The 22,150-nt window shown below is 46.6% G+C and overlaps 1 protein-coding gene across 2 annotated transcripts in view; it reads left to right on the forward strand.

Annotated features, from left to right (window-relative positions):
* Positions 1 to 22,150, forward strand: part of LOC137751745 (phospholipid-transporting ATPase IB) — a 445,791-nt gene that overhangs the window by 413,425 nt on the left and 10,216 nt on the right. For both annotated transcript variants that reach the window (XM_068526376.1, XM_068526375.1), the window contains one exon: positions 21,309 to 21,400. In XM_068526376.1, coding sequence (XP_068382477.1) covers positions 21,309 to 21,400 — 92 coding nt within the window. The remainder of the gene's footprint in view (positions 1 to 21,308; positions 21,401 to 22,150) is intronic.

Consider the following 22,150-nt stretch of genomic DNA (forward strand, 5'->3'; position numbering starts at 1 on the left):
CTCAGAGGACAAAACCACATCATTCCATCAGGTTTACCTCATAGCCGTGTCACTGCCGTGTTCCCTGCCTTCGTTTCTTTCTTGAACGCAGCAGCCTCTACTCTGCAGAGGTTTCATGGTTTCTGAGTCTTGTTCTTTTATAGCCCTGCTGGAGCGTGCCCAGCCTATGACATCAGTAGACACAGCAGGTAGGCTTGGAGATGCACCTGCTGTTCATCCATTTGGATTTTCTGTGCTGCTTTCGTGTTCATGTCAGCAGCAGATATTTTCACATACCTAACAACTGATTGATATGCATATTAGGTGCACACACACACACACGTATACTCAGCCAGCATTCCTCATCTACCTCTACCATTTACAAGAACAACAAAAGATCATCTATTTCTATTTTTTTATTGAAGTGGTTGATTTATAATATTAGTTTCAGGTGTACAACAGAGTGATTCAATATTTTTATAGATTATACTCCATTTAAAGTTATTACAAGACAATGGCTATAATTCCCTGTGCTGTACAGTATATCCTTGTTGCTTATTCATTTTATTTTTATTTTTAAAATTTTTTTAAGTTTATTTATTTATTTATTTATTTATTTATTTTTGGCTGTGTTGGGTCTTCGTTTCTGTGCGAGGGCTTTCTCTAGTTGCGGCGAGCGGGGGCCACTCTTCATCGCGGTGCACGGGCCTCTCACTGTCGCGGCCTCTCTTGTTGGCGGAGCACAGGCTCCAGACGCGCAGGCTCAGTAGTTGTGGCTCACGGGCCTAGTTGCTCCGCGGCATGTGGGATCTTCCCAGACCAGGGCTCAAACCCGTGTCCCCTGCATTGGCAGGCAGACTCTCGACCACTGCGCCACCAGGGAAGCCCTATTTATTTTATACATAGTAGTTTGTGTCTCTTAATCCCCATACCCCTATCTTGCCCCTCCCCCCTCCCCTCTCCCCACCGGGAGCCACTAGATTGTTTTCTGTATCTATGAGTCTGTTTCTATTTTGCTGTATACATTCATTTGTATTATTTTTTAGATTCCACATATAAGTGATATCATACAGTATTTGTCTTTCTCTGTCTGACTCATTTCACTAAGCATAATAGTCTCTAGGTCCATGCATGGTTGCTTCAAATGACAGAATTTCATTCTTTTTATGGCTGAGTAGTATTTCATTGTGTGTGTGTGTGTGTACGTACATCACATCTTCTTAATTCAGTCATCTGTTGGTGGGTACTTAGGTTGCTTCCATATCTTAGCTATTGTAAATAATGCTTCTATGAACATTGGGGTGCATTTATCTTTTCTAATTAGTCTTTTCATTTCCTTTGAATATATACCCAGTAATGAGATTGCTGGGTCATATGGTAGTTCTATTTTTAATTTTTTCAGGAACCTCCATACTGTTATCCATAGTGGCTGCACCAATTTACATTCCCACCAACAGTGCACAAGTATTCCATTTTCTCCACCTCCTCACCAACACTTGTTATTTATTGTCCTTTTGATGACTGTCATCCTAACAGGGGTGAGGTGATAGCTCATTGTGGTTTTGATTTGCATTTCCCTGGTGATTACAGTGTTGAGCATTTTTTCCTGTGTCTGTTGGCCATCTGCACACCTTCTTTGGAAAAATGTCTGTTCAGGTCTTCTGCCTATTTTTTAATTGGGTTCCTTGTTTTTTAATATTGAGTTGTATGTGCTGTTCATATATTTTGGATATTCACCCCTTATCATTCATATCATTTGCAAATATTTTCTCCCACTCAGTAGGCTGTCTTTTCATTTTGTTGATGGTTTCCTTTGCTGTGCAAAAGAACATCTATTTTCTACCATTTATAGGAACAACAAAAGAAAATGAAGTAACAACAAAAAAACCAACCCTAGAGTTTACAGTGACGTTTATAATTTGTTCTTGCAAAAGTTTTGGTCAACAACCATCTGTGAGCAGTGAAGGATGTAATACTCCCTTGATTTTTTTTCTTCTATAAACCATTACCATTTATGTGCAAACTCTTACAAACGTTTTGCACAAAACATCTGCTGAGCAAGTAGTATCCTGATAAATGCCTGTGAGTGGGCATATCTTGTTGTTGAAGATCACATTATAAAAAGGGGTTTCTCTGATGGAACCTTGGTGCGATTTCCTCCTAATCTCCAGGGGTCAGCTTGGATAAAAGCAGAGCTTCTGAGAGTTTTCCCCACAGGGTTGCTCATATGTGTTTGCTCACCCAGAGATGCCTTCGTGGTGGTGCTAATCCAGGCAAGAGCGTATACTGAGTCCTTGCGTTTTGCCAGAGATCATCCTGGGCGGTTAAAAAGTAGAAAAAGAGTAATGGAATGATGGCAAATGAGTAGCTAGAGAATGGGAATACAGAGGAAAAGTGTTTTGACAGAGTGATGGAGAGGTTGCCAGGAGAGTGCAGTGCAAACTAAAATTTGTTACCAGGGGGTGAAGCGGGGCAAGGGGATTCTGGCTGCAGGGAGTGACTCAGTAGATGTAATGCGTTATCCGGGCACGGTGAAAAGTTCAGTATGAAGGGCTGAGAGCCCAGCACGGTGGTGAGAAGTTAGGTTGGATCAGTAGGTAAGGGCCAAATCATATGACTTGTGATGCGGCCACAGGGAGCCATCGAAGGCCTCACTTACCAGAAACAGCTATAGACTGAGATCCTATGAGTCAAGAGACGATTGACCTTTCTTCATCCAGGTCTTGTGCAGTGTGTTCATGCAGACACAAAGTTTATGTGTCCCCAGGATTCCTCCCCGAAGCAGGGCTGTCCTGGGACATGCATATTTCATCCCAGAGTGTTTGAAGGTCTCCCCTCAACCCCACCCTAGAACAACTTCCAATACACGAAGGTTTTCTTATAGTGGCCTCACACCATTTTTAAGGAGAAAAGAAAATCGTAGGTTAGTAACTGCCTTGCAAAGTAGCACTAAGCAGCCACACGTGCAGGCTCAGAACGCTGGGCTGACGGTGAACTGCCCTCCAGCCCTGGGGGGTTCATGGCATGCTCCTGTGGGGAATGTGGTCCCCTCAGGCAAGACCTAATGGGTCTATTCAGCGAATAGAGATAATATATGCTGCTTACAGATATGGAGAAGGTGATAAAACCCAGATTACTATTACAGATTACATCCGAAAGTGTGCTTTAAAAAATAACCATTAGGTGTACCTCAAGGTCACAAGGTCAAGAATGAAAGGCCAAGTTCCATCTCTCTGTCACCCCTGTCCCTTCAATTCACTCTCCGTGCTTTCTCCTGAGCAGACGCTCTTGGTTCCTTGAATCTGTCCTTGGGCCAGTGGTTCTTAGCTATTTTGGAACAAGAGCTCTTAATGTCAGTAGAGTTGCTTCACTTGCAGACAACACAGGCCCCATCAGGATGGGCAAAGTCCCTGGCTCGCCTCACATGCTGTCCTGCTGCAGGGCAGCCCTGGGTGGTAGATCCCTAGCCAGGAATGTCATCAAGGACCCAGTTTCTTTCCATCCTTTTGTTACCAACCAGGGTTCTTGGCCTTCCTTAATCAATAGAAATTGGTCAGAGACCAGACAAAAAATTCAGGCAAGGCTTTACTGGGGTCCCTGCTGCAGCACGAGGGAGCGAGAACAAACAACAGGTTCCCTTGCTTGCTCGGTCCATGACCTGGTTCCTTATATGGAGAGAAGGTAGGGGTGTGTCCAGGCGTCGGGCTGGAGGCGTGGCTTAGGTGGTCTGCCCGCCCCTTTGATGGTGTTGAGCGCAGGGGGCACGCGCAGGACCCTGCTTTTGCTCTCGGCTTTTCAGAATTGGCAGTTTGGTTTTTTGGTCTTTTTGTATTTTGTTGTATGTAATTTGCCCCAACTGCTCATGCATGCAGTTGTTTTTAGTCCCATATGGTTTCTTTGTATTTTGTTGCTCAGAGAGGTGTGTCCAGGTGCAAGCACTGCAGCCAAGGGTCCCAGGTCCCAGCCTGTCTCACTTTCCCTTTGCACCAACGCTTTATACTCACTCTGCCCCGAACCCTGTCGTGACCACAGGGAGGTCACCCCATGTGCAACTTCATTCTCAACCAATGGGAAACGGAGAGGTTTTTCCAGATAACCAGTTAACAAGCGCCTCTCTTCCTTGATGGGACCATCCTGAGCCAGTCCTACAGTCAGGAAAATGCCGTGGTGGGTGGGTTTAGTCTTGGATCAACAGGATCCATCCGTGTGGGAAGCTGGGGTGTCGCTCAGTAGGGGAGGGAAGCAATGGGTGTCAGGCTAACAATGGCACGTCTCCTTCAGGCCTCTGATAATCTGATGGAAGCCACGCCCCGTCTCCCTGCCTGTCAGTTCTGCATTAGATTTTTAGGGGATTCAACAACCCCCTGAAGGCTGTTATTCTTTTTTTAATTTTTATTTTATACTAGAGTACAGTTGATTTACAATGCTGTGTTAGTTTCAGGTGTACAACGAAGTGATCCAGTTATACATGTACATGTATGTATTCTTTTTCAGATTCTTTTCCTATTTAGGTTATTACAGAGTATTGAGTAAAGCTCCCTGTGCTCTACAGTAGGTCCTTGTTGGTTATCTATTTTATATATAGTAGTGTGTATTTGTTAATCCCAAACTCCTAATTTATCCCTCCCCCCAACCTTTCCCCTTTGGTAACCGTAAGTTTGTTTTCTGTGTCTGTGGCTCTATTTCCGTTTTGTAAATAAGTTCATTTGTGTCCGTTTTTTAGATTCCACATATAAGTGACGTGATATATATCGTATTTGTCTTTCTCTTTCTGACTTATTTCACTGAGTATGATCATCTCTAGGTCCATCCATGTTGCTGCAAATAGCGTTATTTCATTTTTTATGGCCAAGTAAGATTCCATTGTATATATATGAACCACATCTTCTTTATCCATTCATCTGTTGATGGATGTTATTCTTTATCTTAGAAAAAGAGCATCACTTCCCAGAGGCCAAGATGCACATACCCTGAGATTTCAGCATTCTCCTGTATGGTTTATTCACTCAGGAAGTCCAGGGATCAAACCCTGGAGATTGATCATGGTTTTTAGTTGCTATTTCATAATCTTTATGGATGACCCAAAGAGAGTCCAGGTAATAATATATGAAGAATTAATTTCAAACTTTCAATGCATTCTTTAAAAAATTCATAATCCAAAGGGGTTTTCTTCCCATTGGGAAAGAAAAGGGAAACATGTTTCCCTCTCCCACACCCCGTACACTTTTCTTTTTCACCACAGCTTTCACATGCTATCCCAACATCAGTTGCCATGAATCTTTCCACAGACTGCTGGGTACCAAGACTAAGGTAATCCAGCCAGACCTGTCAGGACAGCCTCACCTTGTGAGATCCAGGGGAATCTTTTCAGTGAGGGCTCTTCTTCAAACTGGAAAGCGTGAATCAGCAATGATGTAGACAGTCATCTTATTTTGACATTTTGAAAGCGATGGTTTGCCAGAAATCCCAGCTAGGCTTAGCACCTCTCCTACCTGGAAGAAGACAGGGCCTCACAGGGGGTGCCCTTTGGTGCCATCTATCCGAGTGCTTATTGGTTTCCAGCAAACCCTGCTTTAAAAGTAGTGAATGAAGGCCTGGCGACATCTGTGTTGGAGCTGCCTCGACCCCGTCTGCACCGTGAAGACACTTCTTTAAAGATGAGGCCCAGAGTGGCCTTGAGGCTTTGCCTGGTCGCACCTGGGCCGCCCGCCAGGTGGAGGTGGAGTCACACCTCCTGTCGCCTGGGCCCCCATCTGGACAGCCTTCAAATGGCACAAGAGAGCTGCAGGTGAAGTTCCCCTTGCCATTTACCTTAATGCTCAACGGTCAACCCCCAAATAGGAGGCCGCTGTGCCTCCTAATAGCTCCTGCCTGGGCCACATGGAACGTCCCTGCAGGCGTGGCCTCAACAGAGCACGACCGCACACGTGCCGTCTTCTCGCGGCCGAGTTGAGCCCACTGTTTACAGCGACCTTCTGCGGAGGACGAGGGGTTCAGTGCTTTCTGGATGATGCACACGTTTTTTGAGAGAGGTTTTAGGTATTTAGCCCAGCTGCTTGGCCACGGGAAACAAAGTTGCAAGTACCCAGAGGAGATTCTGGAAAATGCGGTGTCAGCTCCAACTCCAAAGCAGCTCCGCCAGGTAGTGGAGGCCTGTCCCCCGGTAGTGAGTGAGGGGGCCCCAGCCGAGACCCGGAGCGGGGCCGGCGGCCTCAGCCCGCAGGCAGGCCTGTCCCCGCAGGGTCACACGGCTCGGACGCCACCTGTGCCCCGAGCATGGAGATGCTGGGCTCCAGCGCCTGCGCAGGGCTGGGGACAGACCGGGGCTCACCCCGCGCTCACCCCGCTCTCCTCCGTCCCCAGTCGCTGCAGCCCCGCACTGCATCCCACGTGGAACGCAGTCAACCGAAAGGGGGCGCAGCTTGTGGCTTTTCCTGAGTCTCCCCAGGACTTGCTGCCACTGTCCCCTCCTCCACGGGGGTGCGGTGAAGGAGGACGCGAGGAGATTCTCCCACGTGCTGGCGGTGGCCCAGCTGGAGTCCAGGGGACTCAGGACCACGAGCGCATCCCCCTTCGTGACGTCTCCTTTACATGCCCCACCTGGTTCCAGAACGGGCTTTAGGCACCTCAAGACCATGAATCAAGTGTTGTTATTTAAAAACCGATTTCTCGAAGTCCTCCAGCTCTCTCCACGGGCTGGGCTGAACAAGGAGTGACTCGCCCGTGGCCTGAAGTCCTGTAAACACACACCTGAGGCTTAGACTGCAGGGCGTCCTCGGTCATTCGTACGGGAGAGTTTACTGTCCTTCCCACGGATCAGCAGGGAGGCAGCGGCCGTGGCCCTGCGTCCACTGCACCCTCGCCCTCCCGGGAGCCCTCCCTCCCCGGCGCACCTGCCTGCGATGCCCGAGAACAGAGGGCAGGCTGCACCTCAATCCTTATTGTCTTTAATTAGCGTTTAGCAGGTTAATCGGTAGAGAAGCTCATCTTTCTTTAATTACTTCAAGAACTGAGTCGGGGGACCTCTTGGCCAGCTCTGAATTATTGTTTGTTTGGATGCTGATTTGAAATTGGTGAAGTCAGGTGTTTATTGCCCAGACCCAGAGCCTGTGCATACTGGAGGAGATGCTAGGAAAAGAGGGGCAATGGTAGGGGAAAGTTATTCTGTTGTCATTAATTTGCAGCTTCATGGGCCTACTAGAAAGTTTGCTACTTTCAAACAAAATAACTGTCATGAGAGATACCAGTGGTTTCAAACGTGCTTCAAATCTTCTTAAGCTTTAATAGGCAAATTTTATTTTTCATTTAAGGGCAGGTTCACATTCAAGGAATTTAATTGATTTAAGAAATACTGTTAAGTCCTTATCCCCACGTCTTAACCTTCATATATTGGCTACTTTGTCACGTTTAATTTTGGCACGTTTAATTTTCGGTATTTTGCATGACACAGCTGCCAGCTATTCCCTCGGGAAATTAAGACACCCCACCCCCCCAGCCCAACAGGCATCACTGTTCAAAACCCACCCTTGCTATGTGGCTTCAGTTTCCCGGGGCTTCTCTCCCGCACCCTGCGCTACATCAGTCCATCCTCCAGTTGTTACCTGTAACCATCAAACACCTCAGGAATCACTGCTGCCTTTTTATAAACATTCTTTCCACCCTCCCGAGCTCTTTTGCCTTCCCTCCTTCATCACATTCGCATACTGTCCTACAAAAAGGGAAAACTGAAGCATATTTTAAAAATTTAAGAGTTTATTTGAGCAAAAAGCAATTCGAGTCGGGCAGCAGCGAACCAGAAGTGGAGCTGGGGAGAGACTTGTACCCGGAGGAGGGGAAGCAAAGCAAGGAGATTGTTGACTGGCCGTCGCTTCAAGCCCAGTCGGCTGTCCGTGATCACGTGTCCTGAGATTTCAATTCCTAAACTTAGGGAAGAGTGGGATGAAGATAAAGCAGGGGACGGTGTAGAGAGAGGAGAGGATTCTCCTGTGACTGGTACAGGGGCTGCTCTGAGTGAACTGGGGGAGGGAGCCGCCTGGGAGGCAGAGAGAAAGTACTGCAAAGACCCTGGGGTGGGAAGCTATCCAGTGTGTTCCAGGAATGGCCAGAAGGCCATGCGGCTGGAGCAGAGGGAGGGAGGGGAGGGCTGGTGGGAAGCTGGGTTTGAGAGGAAGCCTGGGTCCTTTAGCGTATGATTTTGAGTAGGTAAGAGGCCAGTCCAATGGGTGGAAACAGAACTTTAACAGAACTTTCTGCTCGTAAAGCTGCGTCTTCCTGATTAGCGTGGTGCTTCACCGCTGTGGTCCCGTTCGGGCTTATCCTTTCCCCAGATGGCCCATCAGGAAATGCACTGAGCCCGGACCATTCCTGACTCGTTCCATTACACCTGGGGCTTTTCAACCCACCCGCGCGGCCGATCCCCGAGGCCTCTCTGGGTCAGCCAGGTGCCCCTGCTAATTTATCTGTTCCTAACAGCCCCATGACTCTGACCTGACCTCTCCATGGGCTCTCCGACTGGGCCACGGAGCTCAGCTCCGTTCGAGAGGCGCCTCCTACCTCACTGCAAGTCCTGGGATGTGGGAATGGTTTCCATATGTGCTGGGGCTGTCATTCAAACTCGACTTTGCCTGCTCGCTAATGAGGTCAGACGGCTCTGCGGAGGTGGCCGGCCTCTCTCTGGGGCAGTGCCGGCAGGAGCTGGAGGAGGGCCTCCCACCCCTCTAACGCAGCTCCGAGATGTACCCTTCTCCCAACTGCTTAGAAAGGATAACTGCAGACAAACACGAAACAGGAGCGAATGCATAAAACTGAGAAGGATTTTTTTTTTTTTTTCATTTAAACTTTTTATTTGGAGAGAATTGCAGCTTCACATGCAGTTATAAGAAATAGAAATCCCATGTACTCTTCAGTTTCCCCCAATAGTAACAGCTTGCAAAACTGGAGAACGGTTTCACAAGCAGGAAATTGACACGGATGCAGTCAGGGTACAGAACATATCCGTCGCCACAAGGTTTCTCATGTCGTCTTTTTATAGCGGCATCTACTGTCTATCCTCTGCTTAGCTCTGGGTAACTGTTAATCTGTTCTCTATGTCTATAATTTTGTCGTTAATCTGTTCTCTATTTCTATAATTTTGTCGTTTCAAGAATGTCATGTAAATGAATCATACAGTATGCAACCTTCTGGTAGTGACCTTTGTTCACACAGCATAGTTCTCTGGAGATTGATTCGCCTTGTTACGTGTATCAGTACTTTCTTCCTCTTAGTTGCCGAGTAGTATGTCATGTACCAAGCTTTGTTAAACCATTCACCTGTTGAAGGATATCTGGGTTTCCAGTTTGGGGCTATTATGAATAAAGCTCTTATAGGCATGTGTGTACAGGTTTTTGCATGAACACTAAGTCTTTTCTCTGGGATAAATGTTCAGGAGTGCAATTGCTGGGTTTATGGTAGTTGCATATTTAGGGTTTTTTTTTTTTTTTTTTTCCTTTAAAAAAAATAACATCATTTATTTAGGTCACAATTCTGTGGATTGGCAACTTGGGCTGCATGTTAGCCCAGGCTTATCTGATCTTTTATTTTTTGGAGATACAATTCAAATACATAAACTTCACCTCTTGAAGTGTAAATTCAGTGGTTTTAGTATATTCAGAAGGATGTGGTATGTTTGGTGTTTTTAAGGAACTAGTGGTCAGACCACTTTACATCCCCACCAGTAATGTCTGAGTGATCCAGTTTCCCAGATCCTTGCAGGCATCTGGTATTGTCACTATTTTTCTTTTTTATGTTTACCATTGTGATAGTTGTGTAATAATAGCTCATTGTGGTTTTAATTTGTATCAACTGATATGATCATGTGATTTTTTTCCTTATTTTATCTGTACTATCAACTGTTGAGAGGAATATTGACTGATTCACCTATAATTGTGAATTTATTTCTTTCAGTTGTATCAGTTTTGGCTTCACACATTTTGCAGCTCTGTTGCTTGGTGCATAGACATTTAGGATTGCTGTGTGTTCTGGGTAGATTGACCTTTTTGTTATTACATAATGTCTTTCACTGTCTGGTAATTTTTCTTTGCTCTGAAGTCTACTTTATCTGATGTTAATATAGTTACTCCCGCTTTCCTTTGCTTAATGTTCATGTGATATATCTTTTTCCATCCTTTTATTTTCTGTCTTCCTATAGCAATATATTTGAAGTGAGTTTCTTGTAGACAGCATATCATATTGCTGGGTCATGTTTTGTGATCCACTCTCCCAGGCTGTGTCTTTTAATTGGTATTTTTAAAGCATTTATATTTAATGTAGTATTAATATGTTGGGGCTTAGTTTACCATTTTATCTTTTGTTTTCTGTTTGTTCTGTTTTTCATGTCTGTTTTCTGTTTTCTTCCTTTTCGTGTGTTATGTGCACATTTTTTAGGATTCCGTTTTTACTTATCTGTTGTGTTTTTTAGTGTGTCTTACAGCATAGCTTTTTTACTGGTTGTTCTAGGCATTATATTATATATACATAACTAATCCCAGTGTACTGGCGCTGTCATATTACCAATTTGAGTGAAATACAGAAACCTTACCTCCTGTTATAGCTCTTAACCCACCCACATTTATAATTTTCTTAAATATTTTCTCTACACGTATTTAGACCCACGTCAGACAGTATGTAATTTTTGCTTTAACTAGTCAGACTTAATTTGGAGGATTCAAGAGGAAAGGGAAAGCCCATTGTATTTACCCGTAGTTTCACTTACCATGTTCTTTCTTCTTTCCTGATGTTCCAAAAACTCCTTTTATTATTCCCTTTTTGTTTTTAGAACTTCCTTTAGAAATTCTTATAGGGTGGTTTTGATGGTGACAGACTCTCTTAGTTTTCTTTCCATCTGAGAATGTCTTGATGTCTTCTTCATTCCTGAGAGATATTTTTCACTGAGTTGACAGTTTTCTTTCAGCACTTGAAAAATATTATGCCACTTCTGGCCTCAGTAATTTCTGATGAGAAATCCATTGTCGTTCAAATTGGTTTTCCACTATAGGTAAATTGTCATTTCTCTTTGGCTGCTTTTAAGATCTTTTCTTTGTCTTTAGTTTTCGGAAGTTTAATTACAATCTGTCTTGGCCTGGATTTATCCTGGTTAGGATTCATGTGGCTTCTTGAATCTGTAGGATTAGCTCTCTCACCAAATTTGGGAAGTTTTCACCCTTTAGTACTTGGAGTGCTTTTTCAGCCCCATCCTCTCTCCTCTCCTTCTGGGACTCTGAAGACATGAATGTTATATTGCCTGTTATATTCCCACAGGTCCCTGAGACTCAGCTAATTTTTCCTTCAGGCTATTTTGTTTCTGTTACTCAGATTGGATCATTGCTACTGTTCTGTCTTCCAGTTTACTGATTATTTCCTTTGTCCCCTCTACCCTGCCATCAAGATAGCCCATCCACTAAGCTTTTAATTTCAGTTATTGTATTTTTGAGTTCCAAAATTTACAACTGGTTCTTCTTATACCTTCTGTTTCTTTGCTGAGCCTTTCTTCTTTTTTTCCCATTTGCTTTTTAGCATGTTCGTAATTGCTCACTGAAGCATTTTTATCGTGGCTGTTTTTAAAGTCTTGGCCAGATTATTCCATCAAATCTGTTATCTTGATGTTGGCATCTATTGATTTTTCTTTACATTCAGTTTTAGGTCTTCTTGGTTCTTGGTATAACAGCTTTCAAATAAAACCTGGACATTTGGTATTATGTTATGTGACTCTGGATTTTACGGCAGGCTCTCTCCTGCTAGGTAGAGGTAATCCAGATCCCCTACTTGGTCTGTGTTGATGCCTGCAGAGTGGGGGTGAGAATTCCTGTTCTTCATGTGGTCTCCACTGACACTGCAGGGGGTGGGGAAGGGTCAGAGGTATGGGTGTGGCCTTGTCCCTACTGAGTAAGGCTGAAAGTCCTGATTCTCCATTAGGCCTCTTCTGATACCACCCCAGTGAGGAGAGGAAGGACAGAAGTCCATTCTCCCCTTGCATCTCCTGACGTCTCTGCTGATACCACAGGGTACCAGAGACCTCATTATCAGCTGGCAGGGATGAAAGTCCCAGGTTCCTATTTGGCCTCCTCTGTCACCACCCCAGTAGGGGCTCTGGGGCACCATGTAGCAGCCTTGTGAGGGTGAACATCTAGGCTCCCCACTTGGTCTTTGCTGGCATGGATGGGAGTGGAGCCACAGTTTTTTCTGGGGTGTTTGGCTGGAGTAGAGTGATTATGGTCTAAAAGTTTTTTGTCTTACGAGGCTGCCGCTTTCCTGCTCCTTTGGCTGAAGAGAAGAGGGCTTTCTTCCTGGGCTTTTTTGGCTGCGCCCCTGGGCATTTCTGGGTTGCCAGGCTCTTCCGCTCCAAGTCTGGAATCTACAAGCCAGAAGAAAACTCGCGTTTCTCATGCTCCAAGGTTCATGGCTGGTCTTCCTTCCTATCTCCACCTTTCCAGTTCTCCATCTTCACCTTTATATTTGTTTTACATGTAGAGTCCAGGGTTGTCAGTTGTACTTAACAGGAGGAAGAGAGAAAGTCTCTCCGGACAGGAATTTTTGGAAGCAGAAGTCTCTCCGGACAGGAATTTTTTTTTAAGTTTTTTTTTTTAACCTTTTACAAGTATATAGATTATAGTAATGCAGTTCTAATTTTCAGGAGAAGCCATTTTGCCAGTTTTACCTAAGTTGCTGTTTCAGGTGAAAGGACAGTGTAGTTGCTGGCTGCTAGCTTCTATTCTTTTTTTTTTTTTTGGACTTTCCTCCTAACCTCACTGCTCACTGGTTTACTTACATTACCACATCACTAGCAGGCACAGTGGGAAAGGATTACGTGTATCTATCTTTGCTTTTGGATCTTTTCAGTGTCCCCTGCCTCTCTTTTTGTTGAAGTCTTCCTGGGCAGTCCTATCAATCAGCGCAGTTACCTCATACACACCACCTGTGTTCTGAGCCAGGGATGGTTGTCAACAGACAGATCCCACCTATTTTTGAGGCTGCAGATCTGCTGCTTCCCCTGTCAGAGTCACTGCCTAGTCTGGTGCTACCACTCCTTGGTCTTCTTTTTTGGCAGGAAATCACCCAGTCCACACTGTACGAGAATGAGATTTCTTCCAACACCCAGAATGGTCCCCTTACCCCACTTTCCAAAGCCTTGTCTAGAAGAGAAGAAAATCACTGTGCTAAGACAGGGCTTTCATCCCTCCAGTTCCCAGTTTTGATAGAGGAGACTTGAGGCCAGGGAGGACTACAGGAATCTACCTTTTTATTTTGGGAATGGAATTTGTATTAAATTCGTTAACCTTGAATGCTGTCCTGTCCTCAGCCGGACTGTCCTCCAACTGTTCCACGCAATCTGAATTCTTTTCTTAACGAAATACAACGTCCTGTCTCTGTAAAGGCCACAGAGCTGTTTTAATTCTTGCTCACAGCGTTGTCCAGAATTTGGAGGGGGCTTCCCTCCTCTCGAAGAGAATTAGGATGATGTCCCTATTCTGTCATTTTTAAAGAGAATTTCTCTGGTAAAGAGGAATTTTCTCAGCTACTGTTGGGAGACTGCTGTCCTGAGCCCAGTGCTGGGCAGTGTGGACAGACACAGACACACGGGGCAGGATCCACTGATGGAGACACACAGGGATAAGACAGTGAGTCACGGTCCAAAGCAGCAGTGCAGAGCACAAGTGCGGTTTCGTGTGTGTGACCACGTGCCCTGTTCTCAGCCAGGGCGGACACTGTGAAAACGCAGAGAAGGCATAAGACCTGGTCCCTGTCTGAGGATGAGTCCTCCAGAGGGACACGCAGAGCTGTGTTGGTGTTTCTGGGAATCTCCGCTCACAGGGACTCCTCCCCGCCTGTTCTCCGTGGTTCCTGAAGGTTCAGGGGCCCAGGGTGGCATCTCCGGTATGGGCCCCCCCCCCGCCCCAATACCTCAGAGGCAACTCACGGGGAGAATAATTTACTACCATCTAATAGAATAGAATTTATGAAGGGCTCCTACCTCCAGGGTAGAACACCTATCTTATTGGAATCTTAGGCTGGAAAACCTATTCTGATTTGTTTTATTCTTCCTATTTTCCCTCATTACATAACTAAGGTGAGGGTTTTTTTTTTTTTTTCTCATCCTACAAAGGCCTGGGCAGGTCTGGAATATGATTGAGCCCAAAGTTTCTCGTTTCCTAATGTTCAGATTATAATGAGTAACATAAGTTACCAACTGAGGCTATGAAGTCTCATTCCCTAGGGATCTTTTTTTTTTTTTTTTAAAGGAAATTCCTTTATTTTTATTATTTATTTATTTATTTTTGGCTGTGTTGGGTCTTCGTTTCTGTGCGAGGGCTTTCTCTAGTTGCGGCAAGCGGGGGCCACTCTTCGTCGCGGTGCGTGGGCCTCTCACTATAGCGGCCTTTCTTGTTGCGGAGCACGGGCTCCAGACGCGCAGGCTCAGTAATTGTGGCTCACGGGCCTAGTTGCTCCATGGTATGGGGGATCTTCCCGGACCAGGGCTCGAACCCGTGTCCCCTGCATTGGCAGGCGGATTCTCAACCACTGCGCCACCAGGGAAGCCCCCTAGGGATCTTTAAAAGTGGGTTAGAGGGTCTTCCCTGGTGGCGCAGTGGTTGAGAATCCGCCTGCCAATGCAGGGGACACGGGTTCGAGCCCTGGTCCGGGAAGATCCCCCATACCACGGAGCAACTAACCCCGTGCACCACAACTACTGAGCCTGTGCTCTAGAGCCCGCGAGCCACAACTACTGAGCCCGCGTGCCACAACTACTGAAGCCCACGTGCCTAGAGCCCGTGCTCTGCAACAAGAGAAGCCACCGCAACAAGGAGTAGCCCACGCACCGCAACAAGGAGTAGCCCCCGCTCACTGCAACTAGAGAAAGCCCGCGCGCAGCAACGAAGACCCAACGCAGCCAAAAATAAAATGAAATAAATTTATTAAAAAAAAAAAAAAAGTGGGTTAGAATTTCAGCAGTCTGATAGCTGTCTGGCCCTACCTGAAGGAACGGGGACTTTGATTAGCTTTTATCTTGAGGAACCTGTCAGATTTATGTTTTGAAGACCATCCAGCAGTCATTTAACAATAAGTTTCTAAAAATACCTATTTGTTTTTGGCTGCTTTGTGGTGTCATCTGTGATTCCTACCAGCTGTAACTACTGACAAGACCAAAAAACAGATTTGTAATTATTTGCTCTATTCTCCATGTTCTGCTCTGTGCCCGTTACGCGTGTGTGATTTTAGCAGGAACAGCCTCCTGACAGAAACGGGGACGTAAAAGTTTATTATTCTCGCGCATGACGCTTGCCAGCTCTCCGCTCCTCCCTGACGCTGCTCGTTCTTTGAGACAGGAGCGTACCAAACCACCTCCCTGGAGAGGTGCTGGCTTCTCAGCAGAGCCTGCCTTAAGGGGCTGCGTGAGATGGGCTTTCACCACTACCGCTGGTGTTTACCTGCACCTTCCATATGGGGGGACAGATCTCAGGCAGCATCCATGCCTAAGCTGGGATGGAAAAAGGTCAAAGCAAGCACTGAACTCCATCCCCACCATCGGAGAAATAAACCATGAAGATGACATCGTTACCAACCATTCAGGTTACGGGAGGGAATTTACCTCCAATTCAGGACCGACTCCTTCTCCTTTTTAATTTTTATTTTTTAAAATTTTATTGAAGTATAGCTGATTTACAGTGTTGTGTTAAATTCCGCTGAACAGCAAAATGATTCAGTTACACATATATATACATTCTTTTTCATAGTCTCTTCCATCATGGTTTATCACAGGATACTGAATGTAGTTCCCTGTGCTCTACAGTAGGGCCTTGTTGTTTATCCATCCTATGTATAAGATTTACCGTTTTAAAGAGTACAGTTCAGTGGCGTTTAGTACCTTCATGATGTTGTGCAATCGTCACCCCTGTCTAGTTCCAGAACATTTTCGTCTCCCCGAAAGGAAACCTCGGATGCTGCGAGCAGGCCCTGCACTCCCCGGGAACCAATGCTCGTTCTCTGTGTATTTGCCTGTTCCAGACATTTCATATGAATGGAACCGTGCAAGACGCAGCCTACGGCGTTGGCTTCTTTCACTCACCGTAAGGTTCTGAATATTTTCCCGTGTTGTGCATGTGTCAGTACTTTGTTCCTTTCTGTGGCTGAATAATTTTCCATTGTATGGACAGACCACACTTTGTTTATCCATTCAGCAGGTGATGTCCGGATTGTTTTCGTCTTTTGGCTATTGTGAATGCTGCTGCTCTAGATATTGGTGCACAAGTGTCTGAGTCCACTTTGTTCTTTTGGCTAATGTGACCTAGGGGTGGAATTGCTAGGTGAGACAGTAATTCCATGTTGAGGTTATAAGAACAGTGGCTGCACCATTTTACAGACCCACCAGTAACGTGCTAGGGTTCCAGTTTCTCCACATCCTCTCCAATACCTGTTATTATCTGTTGTTGTTTCACTTACAGCCATCCTAGTAGATGTTAAGTGCTATTTCTTTGTGGTGTGGTTTTGACCTGCATTTCCCTAATGACTGACTAATGATGTTGAGTATCTTTTCATGTGCTTGTTGGCCATTGTGTTTCTTCTTCGGATAATGTATCCAAATCCTTTGCCTGTTTTTGATTTGGTTTGTCTGTCTTTTTGCTGTTGAGTTGTTGGGATTATTGATATATTCTGAATTCTACACCCTTACCAGCTATATGATTTGTAAATACTTTCATTTTATGGTTATCTTTTCCCTTTTTAAAAAATTTTTATTGGAGTGTAGTTGATTTACAATGTTGTGTTAGTTACAGGTGTACAGCAAAGTGACTCAGTTGTACATATATACATATCCATTCGTTTTCAGATTCTTTTCCCATATAGGTTATTACAGAATACTGAGTAGAGGTCCCTGTGTCATACCAGTAAGTCCTTGTTAGTTACCTGTTTTATATATAGTAGTGTGTTTATGTCAATCCTACACTCCTAATTTATCACCTCCCCCCATGTTTCCCCTTTGGTAGCCGTAAGTTTGATTTCGAGATCTGTGAGTCTGTTTCTGTTTTGTAAATAAGTTCATTTGTATCATTTTTATTAGATTCCATATATAAGTGATAGCATATGATATTTGTCTTTCTCTGACTTACTTCACTTAGCATGGTAATCTCCAGGTCCATCCATGTTGCTGCAAATGGCATTATTTCGTTCTTTTTATGGCTGAGTATATTCCACTGTGTATATGTACCAATCTTTATCCCTTCCTCTGTCGATGGACATTTAGGTTGCTTCCATGTCTTGGCCACTGTAAACATTGCTGCAGTGAACATTGGGGTGTATGCATCTTTTCGAATTATGGTTTTCTTCAGATATATGCCCAGGAGTGGGATTGCTGGATCAAGTGGTACTTCTATACTTAGTTTTTTAAGGAACCTCCATACTGCCCTCCATAATGGTTGTACAAATTTACATTCCCACTGGCAGTATAGGAGGGTTCCCTTTTCTCCACACCCTCTCCAGCATTTATTGCTTGTAGATTTTTTGATGAGGGCCATTCTGACCAGTGTGAGGTGAAATCTCATTGTGGTTTTGATTTGTATTTCCCTGATAATTAGCGATGTTGAGCATCTTTTCATGTGCATTTTGGACATCTGTCTGTCTTCTTTGGAGAAATGTCTGTTTAGGTGTTCTGCCCATTTTTCTTTTAACATCTTTACTGGAGTATAATTGCTTTACTGCCCATTTTTTGATTAGGTTGTTTGTTCACTTTCTTGATAATGTCTTGATTCACAAAGGTTGTTGATTTTTTCCTTTTGTTGCCTATGCTTTGAGTGTCATACTTAAGAAACATTGCCAAATTCAAGGTCGTAAACATTTACGTGGTTTTAGCTCTTATATTTTGGGTCTTTGATCCATTTTGAGCTACTTTTTGTATGTGATTGCAGGTAAGGGGTCAACCTCATTCTTTTGAGTGTGGGAATCCAGTTACTCCAGACCCGTATGCTGAACAGACTTTTCTCTCCTCATGAATGGTCTGGGTACCTTAGCCAAAAGTCAGCTGACCATAGACATATGGGTTTATTGTTAGACTCTTAACTACATTACAGTGATTTATGTGTATCCTGATGCCAGCACCACACTATTTTTATTACTGTAGTTTTATATTAAATCTTGAAATCAGGACGTATAAGTCCTATAATTGTGTTGTTCTTTTTCCAGGATTGTTGTGGCTATCTGGGGTCCCTTGTAATTCCCTATGAATCATAGGATAAATATTTGTTTCTGCAAAAAAAAAAGACTGTTGGAATCTTGCCTAATTGCTTTGGTTAGCACTGCTAGTAAATTCGTTGAGTAGAAGTGGTAAAAGCAGGCATCCTTGTCTTGTTCCTGATCATAGAGAGAGACAGTCAGAGAGAGCGAGCTTTCAGTCTGTCACCATTGAGTATGTCAGTTGTGGGTTTTTCATAAATGCTCTGTTATGTGGAGGAACTTCCCTTCCCGTCTTAGTTTGCTGAGTATTTTTATTATGAAAGGGTGTTGGATTTTGTCAAATGATTTTTCTGTGTTAATTTAGATGATCATTGATATTCTTCTTTCATTCTGTTAATGTGGTGTATTATATTAATTGCTTTTTGTATGTTGAATCACCCTTGCATTACTGGGATAAATCCCATTTGGTAAGGTTGTGTAATCCTTTCATTATACTGCTGAATTCAGTTTGTAGTATTTTGTCAAGAGTTCTTTTTTAAAACCCAAATCTCATTTCCCTGTGCTAATTTGTTTTTTTTCTTTTCTTCTCATTAACCAGAATTAACCAAAGTAAATATTGTGTTTCTTCACTTTTTCCTATGTCTTTGTGAGTAGATGGCTTTCAAACCATCTATAGATAATAACAGAATGCTATAAATGGTACATGTTATTCTTATACCCCTTTCTAGCTTCAGCTTTTCCAACACTCACAGGACATGGTGCAAGAGTACAAGTGGAGGCTATATCTGAGTGTGTGGAAGTTGTAATAGCCATGTACCTTGATTAACGCACCTGGGTGAAGACCACAATGCCTCGTGATGCCCAGATTCTCTGGAGACAGTGGTAACACAGGGAAGAGGTAGCTGCCCTGTGTACCCCACCCCCGCGACCCCAGCTCTGTCCTGCGCTGGGAGGGGACCTGCACTCGCGTGTGGACGTCCCAGTCCACATGTCCCGCGCTACAACCACCCTCTGGCCCCCCAACAGGCCTCGGAGCGTGGACCCCAGCTGTGTGGTCTACTTCTAGGGAGACGGAGCTAGCGCGGGGGTCAGGTTGGCCTTGGATGCCAGCTTGGGCATCACCGGGCAGGAACTTCTAAGGTCTCGCGTACTTGGGCTGGGGGCAGGTGTGGGCTCTTGGTGGACATGTCTCCTTGGCCCCATGTCCCCCTTCCCACGTGGGAGGAAGGGCTGCAGGACACAGCAGGGTCAAAGGGTGGTGCTGTCGTTGGCTGAAGCTGAGCAGGTTGGTGGACGTTCACCGTGCTTGTTTCTGTGTGTTTGATACTTCATTATAAAAAAAGAGACCAGGATGCTTGGTTTCAGAGAGCCCTTCCCTTCTGTGGCTCTGTGAGGTTCTCACGAGCCCCATCGCTAGGACCACCTTCTGGACCTGAAACGTCGGAGGGTCCAGGAGAGGCGGGGGGGAGCGCCCAGTCTGTCCCCTCAGTTCCTGGGGCGATATGCCTTCATCTCACCAAGGTCCCAGCGGGGAGGGCCTCAGGCAGCCCCTCTCCCCCGGGCTCGGAGCCGCCTGGCAGTGCGGGTCACACAGGGAGGGCGGCTGAGAGCAGCCAGCTCGGGAGCCGTGGACGTCAGGCGGCCACACGAGAACAGCGCATCTGCTCACCCCTGTGGCTCAGAAGGCCCAGGGCGCTTAATGTGACCCCTGCAAGGAAAGACGAGAGGGAAGGGAGAGGTGGCGTGAGGGGACAGAAAAAGTGTGTGTCCTCAGCAGCCATCAGACACCTTCCCAAGGCAGGTAGGCTGGGGCTTGCCCTGAGCTGGTGATGAATTCAACCTTGTTCTTTCAGCCAAGACGATCAGAAACTGCTCTCTTGCAGAAACCCAAGAGCACAGTGAGCTTCAGCTCACAGGACTGTGGAGAGTAGCCGGGCCCTGCTCCCCCTGCAAAGGCCCTGGGGGAGCGTGAAGTGGACCCTGGGCTCAGGCCTGGACGGGCTGGGGGGAGGGGCTCTGGACCACAAGCCACTGCAGCTCTTCCAACTTCTGCGCCCTCAAGTTCCCACAGACAGCAGGCTGGGGACGTACGCGTTGCCATGGCAAAGTGCTGCACATCAGGTGGTTTAAACAACAGAGGTGTATTTTCTCAGGGTTCTGGAGGTCAGAAGTCCCGGGGCAAAGGCGTTACAGGGCTGGTTCCTTCCGAGGCCTCCCTCCTCTGCTTGCAGGTGAAGGCCGTCTTCCCCCTGTGTTCTCACATGGTCGTCCCTCAAGTGTGTGTGTGTCTTCCTCTCCTCTCCTCATAAGGACCCCCAGTTAGACTGGATTAGGGCCACGCCAATGACCTCATGTGAACTTTATCAGATCTTTAAAGGCCCCATCTCGTAATCCAGCCCCATCCTGAAATCCTGGAGGGGTACAGTTCAGCCGTTACAGAGGGTGCCGGCCAACGCTGTACACTGCAGTCTGCTGGGGGCAAGCCCGGTGACACCCCAGCAGCAGGAAATTGGGGCCATTTTCGAGCATTTCCCAACCCCCCACCTTTGGTTGGTAGTAAAGCCCAGCTGTCCTCTAGGGAGAACCTCCTTATTGCCCCAGAGCAGCGGCAGCCTCGGAGGAGGGATCGTTTCAGGACAGGCAGGAGGAACGCCTAATCCTTGTGTTTTCAAAGAAAACTCACCTTGGTTTTCATTGTGGTTCAAAATAAGCATCAGGTTCTGCCGAAGGAAGCTGTCTCCGGCCGGGTCCTGGGGCACCCAGGCGAGGCTCCAGGCCTGGGGGGCAGGTGGAAGGGAAGCTTTCCGTCACCGGAGCAACAGCTCACTCCTTGCCCGGGAGGCAGGGGCCCTGGTCCCCTTCCGTCAGGAGGCAGGCGGGGCTCCGAGGGTCGTGTAGGGACGGGCTGCGCGCAGCGCGGTTTTCAGAGGAGGGAGCCGCTCTCGCGGCGTCCAGGCAGCATCTGCTGTAAACAGAGGGGCTGCTGGTGGAACGGGACGGGACGTTCTCCTTGACGTGGGGCAGCCTTTTCCCGGTCTGTTTCACCTTACGACCTGAGGCCATTCTCCCTCTGAGCACCTTCGAGAGGTGTCCGCGTGGCCGGAGACTGACCGTGTGTGATGTGCCCCCAGGACCAACGAGCGAGACCGGCTGCTCAAGAGGCTGGGCAGGAAGACACCGCCCACCCACTTCCGGGGCGGTTCCCTCCAGCAGTCAGTGCCACGTGAGTAGCCCGCCGGCACGTGGCACGGACCACTGCCAGGCTCTGCACCCGGAAATGAAATGGTGTGTCTGGCCCCAGGCAGGTGCAGCCGGAGGGTAGGCGATTCCCCGGGATCCAATCAAATGTCTGAATGATACGACCCATAAACTTAAGATGTGATGTGGTTCAGCCCCTGTGGCAGCCTCCCCCTCAGATTCCTTCTAAGATTGAAGTGATGCTAGTTTTACATGGTTCCCCCCAAAGTAGCCCTACGCTACTGGCGTATTAATCACAACAATGGCAATCACCGGGGAAAAGTCTCTGTGGTCTTCCCAGGAAGGCTGTGCCCTGCGCCACCCCTGCAGCTGCAATCCAGCCCCTGGGCTGCCAGGCAGGCGAGGGTGTTGCAGCCGAGTGCAGGGGTCCCTGCGCGGGCAGCCTCCCTTCCCCAGCTGAGGCCCCGGCTCCTGCCTCTGAATCCCGCCTTGTCCCCGCCTGCACTCCCATCTCTTCAACTGACGCCCCACTTCTGCTCTCCTTTCTCTCCTGAGTTGAGAAAGAAACAAGGGCTAGAAAGTGAAGCATCACTGCATCCTTAGGACAGGTACTGGAGGATCTCTGCCCAGCTCAGCTGAGCTCCGTCCCCACACCGTGAACAGATCTTTGCAGACTTTCTCAACAGAGGGAAGGAGAGGAACAGGTGGGACGTCATGGCCATCAGTGACCACCCCCGCCTGGACATCCCCGTGGGAGAAGGGGCTGCAGCAGCTC

Source organism: Eschrichtius robustus, chromosome 18 (genome assembly GCF_028021215.1).
Source record: "Eschrichtius robustus isolate mEscRob2 chromosome 18, mEscRob2.pri, whole genome shotgun sequence".
NCBI lineage: Eukaryota > Metazoa > Chordata > Mammalia > Artiodactyla > Eschrichtiidae > Eschrichtius > Eschrichtius robustus.